The sequence below is a fragment of the Delphinapterus leucas genome, chromosome 20, assembly GCF_059928025.1.
Source record: "Delphinapterus leucas isolate spDelLeu-1000000601 "Yukka" chromosome 20, BTC_Dleu_Yukka2, whole genome shotgun sequence".
Lineage (NCBI taxonomy): Eukaryota > Metazoa > Chordata > Mammalia > Artiodactyla > Monodontidae > Delphinapterus > Delphinapterus leucas.
In genome coordinates, this window is record NC_143148.1 from 47444113 (window position 1) to 47460382 (window position 16270).

General features: G+C 52.0%; 1 protein-coding gene and 1 non-coding gene across 2 annotated transcripts in view; both read left to right on the plus strand.

The window, feature by feature from the left end:
• VAC14 (VAC14 component of PIKFYVE complex) overlaps positions 1-16270 on the plus strand; it is a 97765-nt gene that overhangs the window by 11605 nt on the left and 69890 nt on the right. The window contains exons 2-10 of the mRNA XM_022583235.3: positions 496-646; positions 953-1120; positions 1932-1994; positions 2534-2641; positions 3196-3305; positions 3593-3699; positions 4695-4829; positions 5295-5447; positions 11496-11559. Of these exons, the coding sequence (XP_022438943.2) occupies positions 496-646; positions 953-1120; positions 1932-1994; positions 2534-2641; positions 3196-3305; positions 3593-3699; positions 4695-4829; positions 5295-5447; positions 11496-11559 (1059 nt within the window). The remainder of the gene's footprint in view (positions 1-495; positions 647-952; positions 1121-1931; positions 1995-2533; positions 2642-3195; positions 3306-3592; positions 3700-4694; positions 4830-5294; positions 5448-11495; positions 11560-16270) is intronic.
• TRNAG-GCC (transfer RNA glycine (anticodon GCC)) lies at positions 6437-6507 on the plus strand. The gene has a single exon. It is a non-coding gene; the product is annotated as a tRNA-Gly (tRNA).

Here is a 16270-nt window from a genome sequence, read left to right on the forward strand (position 1 = left end):
AGCCCAGGGAGACTTAACCTGCGGCGTTCTTGCTTCTGTGGTGTTGCTTGTGTCATGTTGCTACACATCCTTGTTTGTTTGTGGATCCCCAGAAACAATGACACAGACGCAGAGAACCACTTGGGTGCATGAGCTGCTTGCAACACTGAGCAAGTATTGAATGAAGACGGTGGATCACTACAGTTTTGGGGCCCCAGCAGGACATTCACTTGCATTCTCTCAGATTCCCAGAAGTGACACTGTTCCCCACTGTTCTTCATTCCGTCATAGACAAAGGGAAGTGGAGACCCAGAAAAGGGAAAGGACCATGACCCAGCCAACGCCTCCCAGTCAGCAGCAGAACTGGGAAAGCCCTGCCCCGAGATGCCTGACTCCCAATTCCTCTTTCTAAACAGGTCATCTCCCTCCCTCACCCCAGCGCCGGCCCCAGAGCCGGCAGTAGCAGGAGCAGCCTGATCCCGCTGGTCCTGCAGCCCCTCTCTGCTCCCTCTCCAGGCTGGTCCGGGAGTTCGTGGCCCAGAACAACACCGTGCAGATCAAGCATGTGATCCAGACGCTGTCTCAGGAGTTTGCCCTGTCCCAGCACCCGCACAGCCGGAAAGGGGGCCTCATTGGCCTGGCCGCCTGCTCGATCGCGCTGGGCAAGGTGAGCCCTTCTCCTGGAGGGACGTACACACTAGCCAAGGCCTTGACCCTGACCCCCGAGCCCCAGCAGGGTGTTGCAGACTTGTGATTTCTTTATTGCCATTCTCTCCACATCTCAGACCTCAAGGCTGGCTCTGCGGCCTTGCACCCAGGGTCCTGGGCGTGATCCTTATCCCAGGAAGCTGACTTGCAAAGGGTCTTTCAGCCCAGCCCTCACTCGAGGGCCTGAGCGTCTCCAAGGGAGCTGAGGGCTGGGTCCCCGAGGTCTGACCCATTCTGAGCTGCTTCTGCTCCTACTCCATCGCAGGACTCGGGGCTCTACCTGAAGGAGTTGATTGAGCCGGTGCTGACCTGCTTCAATGATGCTGACAGCAGGCTGCGCTACTACGCGTGTGAGGCCCTCTACAACATCGTCAAGGTGGCCCGAGGCGCTGTGCTGCCCCACTTCAACGTGCTCTTTGACGGGCTGAGCAAGGTGACCGCTCCTCACTCGACTGGGCTGAGCTCACCCAACACACCTGACTTGACCTTTCGGGACCTTGAGTGCTGGCCTCCCTTTTCCCAGATGCAAGGGGAGCAGATAAGCATATACTGCCAGGGGTGCTTGTTGTCTGTTCAATCTAATGATATATTTTTAGATGGGCTTGTAAATATTTATGTTTGTTTTTCCCCCACACCTCTATTAATTTATCTTTAGTGCATTTTACAAAAGCATCAGTCCACCACAAATTGGAGGGGAAAAAAACAGTCATTTGAGAGCACTGACCTCCCTTATAGAAGGTGAAGGTGGTGATTTCATAGTACAGACTGTATTTCCCCTGCAAGGAGAGCGTAGCCCATAAGCTCTAGAAAAAGCTCTGCTTAGAAAGGCTTTGGGTTCCCTGATAGCTTATCGGCATCTCTCTCATCGTCATGGAGTTCTCCTCCCTGAAGTCGTTTCTAGAGGATTAGCCTCACAGCTGATCCGTCCCCTCCTCCAGGAGTGGAGAGAGGACCCAGCATTGTAAGATTGGAAAGCCCTGAGGAAGGCCAACGGGAAGCAACCACCTGACTGGTGGCAGCAGGTCCCAGCGGTCCCTGAGCAGAACGGGGGTCTGCCACATCTCGGCAGCATTGCCAAGTTCTGCTTTACCCCCTTGCCTCCCCTGCCTGTCTTGCATCTGTGCACTGAGAGAGGTGCCTATGTGATGTTCAGCCTGCCCCAAGGCCTTTGCTGTTGGACTTCAGTGGATTCCTTGTCTTATATATTGACAGTGACCCTCTCTCCACCTCTGTCTCTCTCATAGTTGGCTGCTGACCCAGACCCCAATGTGAAGAGCGGCTCTGAGCTCCTAGACCGCCTCTTAAAGGTACTTGTACTTGGTCCCCACTCTTATTTTTAGCAGCTGTTTCCTCCATCTGTCTGTACAGCTTATAAATTCTATCATTGGGATGCTCTTCGTAATTAAAAAAATTTTTTTTCATTTACATGCAGTTAATGGAATAGTGTACAGCTCTATGATGAGAGTATAGAGTTATGTCAACAGCAGGATCAAAATACAGAACCATTCTGTCCCCCTAATGTCCCCTCATGCTGACCCCACCCTGCCCCCAGTGACAGGGGCAGTTTATGCTCAGCTCACCAGGGCATTCGAGCCAGACCACAGAGATGCAGGGTTTTGCCTTTTGATTAGTTCTCTCGACCTTGATTCCTGCTTTCAGTGCATCCTTTCTGCTGGTCCTTCGGCCTGTGTGAGGAGGGATGCTCCGGGGGCCTCTCCTGCCTGACTCAGGCTCCGTCATCTTCCTCTGTGTCCGCCTGACCCCTGGAGCCAGCCCGGGCCGGGGATTCAGCCAGGTCAGGCAGCCCCCGCCCCCAGCAGGCAGCTCTCATGCCTTTGACCCACAGGACATTGTGACGGAGAGCAACAAGTTCGACCTGGTGGGCTTCATCCCCTTGTTGCGGGAGAGGATTTATTCCAACAACCAGTATGCCCGGCAGTTCATCATCTCCTGGGTAAGGTCCGGCCCCGCGACACTCCTTCTCCAGCTGTAAGGAGCCTCTAGTTGAGTGAGGTCTGCTCTCTGGCTCACCTGGGCACTTTCTGTGGCTGCCGGGATGCCTCACTGTTATCCCTCTAGGAGCCAATGACACCAGATAATCCGAAAACACATGTATTCAGCTTTGCCCCCAAAGCCCATCACGTTTGCCTCTGAAGAGGATGTGGTTCCTTCCTTGTCTCCGGAAACACCCAGATTTACCTTTGAAGCCAGCTGTGCTCCTCCAGCTGTCACACCTCTTCTAGCCTTGCCCACCTTTCCCATGGGTTCCCTCCCGCACCCCCCGCCCCGCCCCCGGGCATCTGAACTGCCCTGGGGTTAAATTGCCGTTTCCCTGCCCATTGAACAGAAACAACAGCTACTAGCACCCGCTCCCCCGTGGGACACCCGCAGTGCCGTGAAAAGGTGCCTCAGCAGGGCCCCTTCTTGCTGGGCAGTCCGGAGGGTGGGCGAGGAGATGCAGGTTCTCTGGCTGGTGACTTTCCCTGATGGTTTCCTCCCCTGGGGCAGATCCTGGTTCTGGAGTCCGTGCCAGACATTAACCTGCTGGATTATTTGCCGGAGATCCTGGATGGACTCTTCCAGATCCTGGGCGACAACGGCAAAGAGATTCGGAAAATGTGAGTGGAGGAGGAGAGGGGCAGGCGGCTGCAGGGGCCCCTCGGCATGTACGCGTATCCCACACCCAACAGACAGGCGGCGGCAGGAGAGCACGAAACTCACCGTCCTCTTCCTGGCTCGTGTGCTTCCTGCTTTGAGGAGCTAGGAGATCATCCACCCCCAGCCTCGGAAAAATGTCCATCTGACAAGTGTGTCCCACAGAGCACAGCAGAAATGGCACCACTGGTGGAGGCTCCTCTGGCTCTGGCTGCATGAGCTGTCTCCTTTCTCCTTTGCTCATTGGTAGGTGTGAGGTGGTCCTTGGAGAATTCTTGAAGGAAATTAAAAAGAACCCCTCCAGTGTTAAGTTTGCTGAGATGGCCAACATCCTGGTGATCCACTGCCAGACCACGGGTGAGTGTGCAAAGGCCCCAAGGCCACCACCACCTCCTCTGAAGCACCTTTCTGTCTCCCCATCTCAGAGAGAGTCCTCCTGGGAGTGTGAATCAGTGTGACAGTGGGTCCTGGAGCGGTGGGTCCTTGTGGGAGAGATTCTGATTCTGTCAACATGGAGGCCCTTTCACTTGGTCTGACCCTAGAGGGGAGTCAGATCTGGAGGCCTTCTTGCTGGCAAGCTTGCCATTAGCACTGTGATTGAAGCTTGGAGATTGGGGTCGTGTATCTCTTTGCTTCTACTGAGTATCAAGCCACCACAAAATGCAGTTACTTCACATAGCAGTCCCTTGGTATTGTCCTGAGTCTTCGGGTCAGCTGGGTGGCCCTGCTCCCCTGGGCCAGGCTCGACTGGGCTCAGTCACGTGCCTACAGTCAACTGGAGGGTCGGCTGAGGTGTTACTCATGGTCAGTGGTGTCACTCATGTCTGGCTGTTGCCAGCTGTCACGCGTGGCAACAGGAACAGTCGTTCCAGGTGTCTCATCATCCAGTGGGTTAGCCCAGGTGCATTCACGTGGCATCAATGGATTCCGAGAGGCATGATAGACGTGAGCAAGGCCTCTAAGGCCTAGGCTTGAACCAGGCACACCATCATTTCTACCACCTTCTCTTGGACAAAATAGCAGGGCTGGCCCAGATACCGGGACGGGGGAAGTAAACTCCAGCTCTTGATGAGAGAAGCCACAGAGCCCCATTACAGGGGAGTGGACACAGGGGGGATAGAGAATTGTGGCTACTCTTACAATCAGCCACAGGGTTGTAATTCCATGTCACCCTGGTACCTGTATATTCCTTTGGAAGGAAAAAGCAAGGGCGAGAGTATTCGTGAGGCTCGAAGCTGTGGCAGCCCTCAGGTGCCCTCCAGTTCTCCAGTCCCATTTGTGGACATGGTCAATGGGAGGGGCGCTCTGGCTGCTCATGCGGACCCCCTGGAACCCACCAATTCTCCTTCCAGACGACCTGATCCAGCTGACAGCCATGTGCTGGATGCGGGAGTTCATCCAGCTGGCCGGCCGGGTGATGCTGCCCTACTCCTCTGGGATCCTGACCGCTGTCTTGCCCTGCCTGGCCTACGATGACCGCAAGAAGAGTATCCTTCACTCTGGAGAGAGGAAACGAGCAGCCCCAAAGGGGGCCATAAAGTTGCAGGACCCTGGAGTGGGGGATGGGGGCTCCCTTAGGATCCATCATACCTCCACATTTCCCCAGGCATCAAAGCAGCAAGAGGTGGAGCTGAACATGGACAGGGAGAGCCAGGGCAGCACTAGGGATGTGGCGCTAATGCTGCCATCCCCAAACCTCACCTGGTTACTTACAGATCTGGAGAGGCTCTCGCAGGTCCCAAGGTGCCAAGTCTTTGAGCTCACACTGCCCCGCATTGGGTGGAAGAAATCCTGTTGATGAGAGGTCCACCAGGAAGGGCCCCTGTGAGGAGACATAGGAGCATCTTGCGGGGACCCCAGCGTGGCAGGGAGAACAGGGACTCAGTTCAGCCTACCTGTCTGCCCACTAACATACCCCTGGATCAGGCTGCTCCTTACATCAGTGGACTCAGGCATCAAGGAGGTGGCCAACGTGTGCAACCAGAGCCTGATGAAGCTGGTCACCCCCGAGGACGACGAGCCTGACGAGCCCAAGCCAGTGGTTCAGAAGCAGGCAGGACCCAACCCTGATGACTCGTTGGCAAAGCAGGAGGGAACAGCCAGTGGTAAGTGCTCTCTGCCTCCTGCCCCTCACCTGCCAGGGAGGGCCACGGGGACCCAGAGGTTGTACAACCTGACCTGGGGCCTCACTCAGCCAACCAGGGCTGCTTTCCATATCTTAACTCCTGATTCCAATAACAGCCCAGTGAGGTGGGAACTGCTGTTACCTTCATTCTACAGATGGGTGCAGGGAAGATAAGTACCACCGCCAGGATCTGGCGGTCTGGCAGCTTTGAACCCTGGCAGTCTGCCTCCAGAACCCATAGCTCTTCACCCTTTCTGCCTCAAAGAGCATTAATGCTTTCTTTACTCTTTTTCTGGCTTCAGCTATAGTCGATGTAGAAAGGTTTGGAGCATGGCAGGAGTACAGTCTGCAGGGTTCACTTGAGTCTTGGCGGTAGACATCCAGTGACTCGGAAGCTGGCTGCCTTTCCTGTGCCAGTCATTCTCAGGGTGGGAGGGTTAAGGAAGCTCCAGCTGTGGTTTATTTGGTCCTTGGGAATTCTGCTCTCCTTCAAACTCCTTTAACATTAACGTCTTGTTTATCCTTAACATGAAGAAAACCACTTTTATGCCGATTGGAGTCTGGAGTTTGACTCTAAATGTTTTCTAGAACTCTAGACTTTTCTAATCTCTTGGGCCTCTGTTGTCACTGAGATGTCACCAATCAGCTCTGGAGTGATGTTCTCCTTTCCAGAGTCAGCCAAAGAGTAAACTGATGCAGAAACTACTCCGATCTTTAAGGCTAACAGACTGCGGCCTGGAACCTGCCCCCCAGAAGCCAAAAGAATTTCTAAAGCCTTTTCCCCTGTTGCCTTTCATCGGAGCAGAATGTCAGGCATGTGTGCCCCATGGGCCTCCTCCCATGGATTTGGCCGGCAGAATGGAGCAGCATTCCATGCTGGACCATCTGAGGTGTCAGGTTACAGCCGTGCCAGTGCCACTGTGCGCCAGAGCAGCAAAACAGCTGCGGGCAGAGCAGCATTCAGCTGGAGCATTGGTGGTTCAGTGGTAGAATTCTCGCCTGCCACGCGGGAGGCCCGGGTTCGATTCCCGGCCAATGCAGCTCATTTAACCTTTTATTTAGACAGTTTTCCTAAACATTCCTAAAAACAGCTCCCGGCTCAGGAGAATCTTATCCTAAATCAGGATACATTCAGGCGGCTTGCTTTCAGGTTTTACTGCCTCATAAACAGCACTTCAGCAGATGCAGAGCTCACTTTATAGTAGTTGCCAGAGATGGCCGCAGCTAACTCTGGGGCTCCACATCCACTCCAGACGCGCTCAGCTTGTAACTAACGACCACTTTACGAAGGTACCAGCAATCCAAGAGAGTCAGGATTTAGTTACTCAATCCACGCGTTCATCCATCCCTCCTGCTTACTCTCACTGACTCTGTGCCACTCTTCCAGCCTGGCAAAGGCAGGAACCTCCTGTCTGGTTTCCCTCCTCTAGTGCCCCTGTCCCCGACTCAGCCTGCGTTGTGTGTCCCACAGCACACCGCGTTCTCCACTGCACACCTCCGGGCAAGCCCCACAGTGAGGCCCGTCAGCCAGGCCCTCTGCACGTGAGCACACGCACACACACGCTTGCACATGCACTTGCTTCTCCCTCTCCCCTCACCACGAGGCTTCAGGCAGGGCAGGCCCTTGTTCGTGTCACACTGCTCCCAGCCCCCTCCACTTGCTCTGGCTCCCCCTTTGCCCTGCTGCTTGGGGGGTCCACAGTGCAGTATCCTTTCTCCGATTCTGAGTTCCTAGGCGTTTGATGCATCCTCCCAGTTCCCCTCCATGACGTTCCCTGATTATCTCAGGTGTCACAAACTGGAGTCCACAGTCAGAACTGCCCGCCTGTGCATCCTGGCCCCGCTGACTTCATATCTGTTGCCCTTGGACAAGCCACTTGGCCTTTCTATGCCTCAGATTCCTTATTCATTGAATAGGGCAACAGTGATAACACCGAACCTATGTGTGGTTGTGAGTTTCGGAGATTTTTGCATGTAAAGCTCTTAGCACACGGCATAGGCCACACACTCCCAATAACAGGTGCTTTAGTGTCAAGTTGTTTTAATGTCTGTTCATAATGAGACCCACTACTTAGCAAGGTTGTCAGGGGCAGGGCTTTTGCTCCCGTGTCTTTTATCATCAGCTTTGCCCAGGTGGTAATGGGCCCCTGATGGGTCCCAAGTGAGGGATCGGAGAGGGTCAGGGGTGGAACTTCATGTGGTGAGGAGCAGATCTATAAACACGGTTTCCAGTGGAAGACTGGTGACCTCCGTGGGTGAGCATGAAATGGAATCCACCCATTTGCAAAGCTTTGATGGGACTGCGTGTATCAGCACCCTCTTTGGACACTGCACATGTAAGTGAATCAGACCCAGGACCTGCCTGCAAGGAGTTCAGGGACAGATCCTCAGATGAGTGATCGTGTGACAGCGGATGCGGTCACAGAGGACTGGGGGCAGCAGGCCGGGCTTCGTGGAGGTTATTTGAACTGGATCTTTTCTTTCTCCTTCGCTTCCACTCTCCCCTAACCCCACCCTCATTTTTAACTCTGGTTATAAGAGAAATACACATTCCCTGGAGAGATTTTGGAAAAAACAGACGTTCCTACTGAAAGGTGGAGAGTAAATACATTAAATACGTTGTCTGGTAGATACATTTGGCAGTGTGTATCATAACATTTAAGAATTTATCCTTAGGAAATAAATATAAATGTGGGTCAGGTTTTTCATCTTAACAAGTGTTAGGCTCCTTTACTGTCCTAACAAGCCTCTGGTGCAGGCAGTGGCGTTGGCACATTATACAGGTGAGGAAATGGGGGCAAAGGCAAGTGACCTGCCAAAGGTCACACAGTGAATGAGTTGGAAAGTCAGGCTCAGACCCAGGCCCAGGGGCTCCTGAGTCTGGGAATTGATACAAAAGGGCAACCAAAGATGCTCAGCTTGCCTGGGTGTCCCAGGATTGCAGAGCAAAACAGTGTCTCATTTTTACGCATCAACTTGGCAAACACTTGAAAGATTACTAATATCCCAGTGTGAGGCTTCGGGCGGGTGGGGGGGATGACTGCTCAGGAGAACATTCCTAAAGGGCAGCTTGGCGACAGCTATTAAAGCAGCAGGTGCCTGACCCTCCCCCGCAGCAGCCCCCTCTAATGGATCCTGGAGAAGTGCCCACACCCATGTGGAAGGAAGCACAGGTGAGATCTAAGAGTGAAAATTAGGAAATAATCGAAGTCAATTTGAAGCCGGTTCCTGACATCCTATCATTTCATCTATAAATGCGTGTGTTTCCAAAAGGCAGGAGAGAGGGAGGCCACCAGTGGCAGGGAGCCCCAGCTGCTGCTCCCAGCTGGCCCACCCAGGCTACCCCACATATCCTCCTCACCTTTCCCCAGACCTGTTCAGGTGGACGGCAGGCAGCTCAGCAGGCCCAGCTGGCGCCCACAGCTACTCCTGCCCGCTCTGGGCTGTGCCCTGTCCCACAGAGGGCCTCTGGGACCAGAGGGGACAGGCGGCAGCTCAGAGCTTTTCTGTTCAGCGTGGAACTCAAGGCCCCCTTTACTGGGGGACTTCGGACATCCATAGTCTACAACTGGAGTGGCGCAGCTTGAAGACACAGTAGGAAGTGAAAAAAGCAAGTTGCAGAAGATAGACTCTGATCCCATTTATGTTTACAAAACAAAAAGTAAGACTGGGAAAAGACGAGAGGGACCTTTGCCTAACCAGTAAATTAGTGAGTTACCTGCCCATAAAGTAAGATTGAAGGTTAAAGAGAGAAGGCGGGGACCTCCCTGGTGGCACAGTGGTTAAGAATCCACCTGCCAACGCAGGGGACACGGGTTCGAGCCCTTGTCCGGGAAGATCCCACATGCCACGGAGCAACTAAGCCCGTGCGCCACAACTACTGAGCCTGCGCTCTAGAGCCCATGAGCCACAACTACTGAGCCCACGTGCCACAACTACTGAAGCCTGCACGCCTAGAGCCTGTGCTCTGCAACAAGAGAAGCCACTGCAATGAGAAGCCCGCGCACCGCAACTAAGAGTAGACCCCGATCGCCACAACTAGAGAAAGCCCGCGTGCAGCAACAAAGACCCAACACAGCCAAATAAATAAATAAATAAATGAGAGAGAAGGGGGCTTTGCCTTGTTGTGTTAGGAATTTTTAGTGTAAAACTATGTGTTACTTGTATAATTTAAAACTTTTAGGAGGCCAGGGCTGGTACCATTTGAAAAACAATATAAATAATGATAGTTTTAATGTGTAACCCACAGAATAAAATAAATATGTATGGGTCAGTGATGATATAAATGAATGAATGGATGGATGGATGAATAGATAGGTAAATGACGGAGAAGGAACAGTTCTTCTATATAGAAGAATTCCAGTTAATAAATGTAGAAGGAAAGAGGAATATAGAAAATCACCATTAGTCAAACTCCATAGTACTAATTGTAGGCAACATCCACTGATGGATGATAAAAACAGTGGGGGAATGTTTGAGGGGGAAAAACTGGATATTTGTCTAATCTTAAGTATCTTCTGCAAGATATTTATTCATTACAAAAAGAAAAATGGTAACTTTACAGGGGAGAAACCTGGTAGGCACTACCGTAAATTGGGTAATAGGGTTAACGTCACCAGCAAAGAGAAAGATAGACATCATGTACCCCTGATTTGATGTACTGAGAAGGCAGATCACTTCAGAAGCATTTTTCCAAAAATGCATAGCCTTAGCCTAGTCATGAGAAAACATGAGACAGGCCCAAATGGAGAGACGCTCTACAGAGTAACTGACCAAGGGTTTCAAAAGCATGTTCATGAAAGACATGGAAAGACTGAGGAACTATCACAGATTGGAGGGGACCAAGGAGACAGGAGAACTAAATGCAATGCAGGGTTCCGGATTTGATCCTGGAACAAAGGACATGAGTGGTGAAATTGGATTAGGTCTGTGGTTTAGTTAGTAAAACTGTATCAATGCTACTTTCCTGTTTGATAATTGAGCTATGGGTTTGTACAATACTAATATTAGGGGCAGCTAGATGAAGAATATTGAGAATTCTGTACTATTTTTGCAACTTTTCTGTAAATCTAAAATTATCTTAAAAGGTTTTTTTTTTTAAATTTATGAAAATGGCCATCACACCCTTGTCTCCTCTAGTCCTCAGCAACCTCTAATCTACTTTCTGTCTATATAGATCTGCCTATTCTAGACATTTCTTATAAATGGGATCAAAATATGTGATCCTTTGTGACTGCTTTCTTTCATTTAGCATAACGTTTTCAAGATTCATCCATGTAGCATGATCAGTACTTCCTTTTTATTGCCAAATAATAGTCCATTGTATGGGCTCCAACACATTTTGTTTATCCATTCATTTGATAGACATTTGGATTGTTTCCACTTTATGGCTGTTGTGAATAGTGCTGCTATGAGCATGGTGTACAAGTTTTTGATGTGGACGTAAGTTTTCATGTCTCTAGGAGTGGACTGGCTGGGCCATATGGTAACTAACTGCTTGGAGCCTTTTGAGGAGCTGCCAGACTGTTTTCCAAAGCAGCTGCACCATCTCACATTCCCACCAGCAATGCACGAGGGTCCCAGCTTCTCCACATTCTCACTCTCACTTGCTGATATCTGTCTTTTTTGTTTTAGCCACCTGGTGGGTGTGAAATGGTATCTCACTGGGCTTTTGATTTACATTTCCCTGATGGCTTATGGTGTTGAGTGTTCCAGAAGTCACTTTTAACATCCATGGTCCTTGAACCAGCGACAGCTTCTGAGATTTCCCAGATATGTTCAGCCCTGGAGAGCCCCTCCTTGAGAGGTCACTGTGCCTAAAAACCTACAAGCACGGGTACTGTCCAAAAGCTTTGGGGAACGAATAGGCATTGGGTCTTCAGGGCTCCAGAGTTACATCCCTTTCCAAGAGCCAGAAACAAGGTGTGGGGGACTAGAGGGTCTGTGTGTCCTTGTGACAGGGGTCTTGTTCATTTGGAAGACTCCAACAGCCTTTCTCATGATGCCTTGTTCCCCTTTCTTTCCCCAGGAGGGCCCGATGGTTCTTGTGACTCCAGCTTCAGTAGCGGCATCAGTGTCTTCACTCCAGCCAGGTAAGTGGTTTGTTCTGGCCAGAGCTGTTTGTCGAAAGTGAGCAGCCTCCATCTTCTCTGGGTGCAGGAGACTGCAGCAAAGCCCTGAGGCAGACTTTGCTTGGGGCCGCTACTTGTGGGACACAGGAAGTGCCTGATGAGGGAGTCCGAAGGATATTAAGAAAGCCCACCCAACCCGGTTCTGATGGACACATGGCCTCTTGGGAGGGATTAGAAGCTGTTTGAGGTGAGTAAATACAAGTTGTAAGAGTGTAGCTAATGCATGATGACCACAGGGAGACGCTTGCAGATGCCTTTGCCCAGCACCTTTCGCTTGTCCAGGATAACACGAGGCTGATGAGACTGAGCAGGGAAACGCCGTTCAAGGAGAGTCCAGAGCACAGGCAGGGAGGGTGCATAGGCTGGGATGCAAGAGCTGTCCTTTCCCCGGTGCCAGGTCGGCTGTAATGGTGCAGCCTTCCACATGGGGGCAGTGCAGGCTGTAATGGTGCAGCGACGTAATCCTCTTCCTTGCCAGCCCCCGCCATGCTCTGCAGGATGATGACATTCCCCTGGGAGGGAATCATCACCATTCTGTCCCTGTCTGCGTCCCCTGGACTTGCCCCACGTCACTTTTTCCTTGGGAAGGATTGGCTGTGGGGTTGGAATAGATGGAGGTTCTCCTATAAGGGGTTTCTTCCCTCTGAATTCAACATTGAATGTGGACCCTGGGGGAACGGGTCACTCATGAAGAGAAAATAGACACTCAACCCCAAGAGACTCTCTTCTCCTCAGACCCTTAGGATCTTTTCTCCTTTTATATCATTTCTTTATTCTTATCTCTAAGGACCTTGTGGGTGTTTTCAAAGTGAGTACTGACTATAAATGTGGACTGTTCCTAAGACCTCTCCCACATTGTTCAAGCAAGCCAATAAACACTGTTCATTTATGTGTTTTTAGCCAGTCATCACACACGCCCAGAGCCTGTGTTCAGCCCTGCAGGTTCCAAGATAAAGATACGGCCCCTGAATGTGGTCCCTGATCTTGAGGTTCTCCACTGGGGAGGCAGAGAAGTAAGGGTAGTGGTGGTTTTGCTGAGGGCTCAGACGGTGTTGGGGGCAAGCGTTGGCGCTCCAGCTGAGGCTCGCTGGAACACTGGCTGACAACCATGAACGCTCCGGGAGGGCTTCCGGGGCCCGGCTGTGCCCAACGCTTTGTGTTGCGTCGTTAGGTTTTGCTGACGTTTAAATCCCGTGGGGTCAGTAGTAGCATTATCTCCACTTTAGGGCTGAGGAGGGACAGGAGGTCGGGGCTGTTGTGTGGAGAATGGATTTAGGAGGGACTCGGGTGGGTGCAGACCGGTCAGGGGGCCACCGCCACATCCCGGTCAGATGGGATAGAGGCTCAGACTAAAGAGGTGGCAGAATGTGGAGGAAGTTGATAGATTTGAGATCTGTTTTGAAGGTAGAATTGACAGGAATTGCCGAGGGATGGGATGGCATGAGAGGAGGAAAATGAGGGAAAGAAGAACTTCTAGATTTGGGGCTTGAGCCAGATCAGGGCATCGTGGTATCATTTCCCAAGCAGGGGCGGAAGGAGGAACGGGTGTGTGAGCGGGCCCATCGAGAGCTGGGTTCCAGGCGGCTCTGAGCATCCCCCAGGAGCGTTTAAGGAAGCAGGTTTGGATATTGGATTCCAGAACTCGGGGGAGAGGTCTGGATGGAGGTGCAGGGGGACTGGCCTGTCCTGTAGAGGAATCGCTTTAGTTCTGAGGGCCCTGGGAGTGAGGGGGGCAGACCTGTGGTTTAGAAGCCCCTCTGGCGGCGCCGGGGAGGATCGGTGAGGGAGGGGGCCAAAACTGGCAACAGAAGGGCCTCTTGCAGACTTGTCCCTAATCTAGGCCACAGGGAGGGGGTGATCATGCTCCTTGGGGGCTGGGGAGGTCCAGGAGGAGCAGAGACCTCCCTCACGTGGGAGGCGGTGGCCCGTTCCCCTGAAGGAGGCCTTGGTCCCTGCGCTGCAGCCGGGAACCCCGTGGCTGGGACCAGTGCCTTGATTTATACCCGTTGTTCAGCAGCGAACACCAGTCCTGTCTTTGAAGTTAAAAGACCAAATGAGAACAAATTATCTAGTGCTTTGTTTCCCTCCAACGGAGGTTTCCTCGCGGCAGCTGCCGATCTGAGTCACTAGCTATGCCAGAGAGGAGGGCGGCCTTCAGAGTCGTGGAACCTGAGCCCGGCCCCCCACCCACTGGAGACGGCAGCTGAGGACAGGAGGGTGGGGTGCCTACTTCCACCAGTTGGTGCTGCCAGAGGGGGACTGAGCTTGGGCAAGATGGCATCTTCTAGGGACACCGAGAAACATAACCCACCCTGTGGTTTTCCAGATGCTCCGCTCGCCCAGGGCACTGCCCGCGGGTGCCACTTTTACTAAGTTCAGGCCAGCCTAGGGCAGCAGCCCAATTGGGGTCCCCTCCCATGGCAGAGAAGCATCCCCCCCTGGCAGAACACGGTCAGCGAGGTGACACTCAATCTGATGAAAGCTCTGGGCCTTCTCCCTTATTCACAAAACTCTAAATACACTTTCAGGGGTTCAGGGATCTCCTCGAAGCCAATTCTTGCACCCCAGACTTTTTTTTTTAATCTCTAAATCCTCACTTGGCCCTAAACACAGGGAGAGTAACTGACAACCCAAGAGCATAAGCCTCTTCTTCCTCCTCACGTCCCCTCTGTCCCAAGATGCTGGGAAAGCCCCAGGCGGCCCCGGGTGAACAATAGCCACAGGGGAGAGCCATCTGAATGAGCAGGGGCTACGAGGTCATCGTAGTGAGGAAGGGCTCCAGGTACCGGAGGCTGGGTTCCTCAACCCTCCAGGAGTATGAGAAATGCATACAGAGCTGGAAACCGGACTCCCTAGGAGGACGGGAAGAGGGATGGAGGCAGCGTGCTTGCAGCTGAGGGAAGGGTTAAGGAAGAATAGTATACACCTCTTTCTCTCTGTCCCTCCCCTTCCTTCTCTCCCTGTCTAATGCTGCTATGTGCACCAGGCACGTTCTTCATCACCGTGAATCCTCTGAGCCGTGGAATCCCACTGCCTGAGCGCACATCCTGACTTCACCATGCCTGGCGGTGTGGCCCTGGGCAAGCAGCTTAACCTCTCCCTGCCTCCGTTTCCTCATCTGTAAACTGGGTGTGATGATCTGCTCATCCTGTAGTGGTATATGGAGCTTAAAGGAGTTAAAGCATGTAAAGAGCACAGAATGGTGCCTCGCCCACAGAAAGCACTTTACACACTTCAGCTACAATTATTATTACAAGAACCTTGTCATTATCCCCATTTTACAAGTGAGGATACGGGCCTAGAGAGGTTAACTTCTTGCCCAAAGTTGTTCAGCTAGCTAGTGACGAGCTTGGAATTCAGGCTACTAAGTCTGTCTGACCCCCAGGCCCACGCATTTCAGCTTCATTAGTCACAGTTGGAGAGTTGCTGGAGCTTTGCATGTTGGCCTGTGACCTGTTACAGGAGCCCCAGACAGGCATTGCCATGGGCACAAGCTTCTACTCTGAAGCCCTGGGCCTCGCTGAGGACCAGTGTCATCGGGGACATTTAGTACGGGTCTTCTGGTATAGCTGGCTGCATAAGGCAAGCAGAAAGATCTAGAAATCAATGCTTCCCAACTTATAGCACCTGCTGATTGAAAGAATTAGTAAAGATCTTTTATAAAAAACAACTTTGAATTCAGCAACAGTTCCCTTTTAGATTTACCTTTGTTCTAATTTGATTAGAGCCGTAACATATGAGTGCCATCAAGGGTTAGACATTACAGAAATAAAGTGCTGCTTCCCAGAGAGAAGCGCTGGATTTTATCACGATGTATTAGAAGTATCAGAAGCCGTATTCAATAAATCAATATTTTAATAGCCACAGTAGCACCATTCATTTAGAAGTCGTAGTACATATACTTGTAAGACCTTCATTATGAGATGCTTTATGAGAAAATGCTCCATGAAAATGGAGTTTTGGAGACACTTTGAAATAACTCAAAAGCCCTCAAGAGTGACTAGTCTAGACATTTTGGAACCGGTGCAGAAATGTGTTTTAAACTGTGAGTGAGCTCCGTTCTGTTCTTTCTGGGTAAAGTAAACCAGGGTGGAGGGAGCGCACCTCCGGCTCCAGCCCAGCAGCTCAGGAGCTGAGCACAGGGTGCAGCGTGCCCGCTCTAGGAGGGGCCCAGGTTCCAGAGTCCTGGCTTCCCACTGAGCACGCGCGGAGCCCAGCACACACAGCCCAGCACACACAGCCCACCCAGCGTAGCAGCTGAGAGCTGTCCCCTCAGAGGCGGGCAGGATCATCTATCCTCCCTTTCCCTGGTGCCCTGGGCCATGCCTGCTTCCCATGGCCTTCACCTCCAGCCAGCCAAGGGAAGTGGGAGCCAGGGAGAGCGTCTCCAGCTGAGGAAGTGAGTTCTCCATGCCTCATGGCCTCGGACAGGCCCCATACTGCCTCATCTGTGCATCAAAGGACTTTGACCATCTGTGCATCTGTGCATGGTCTACATGAACCATGGGGCCTCTTTCAGCCATGAAGTTCTTGGTTGTTTGAAGCTGACCCCTGCCTCACCATCAGTCCAAAGGTATCCGTGTCTGGGGAGGGCTGCTGTGGGGAAAGTCGGAGACTGTTAGCACACACAGTGTTGCCAGTTTATACGCCAGCTCCATGAAATCCTTCCTTT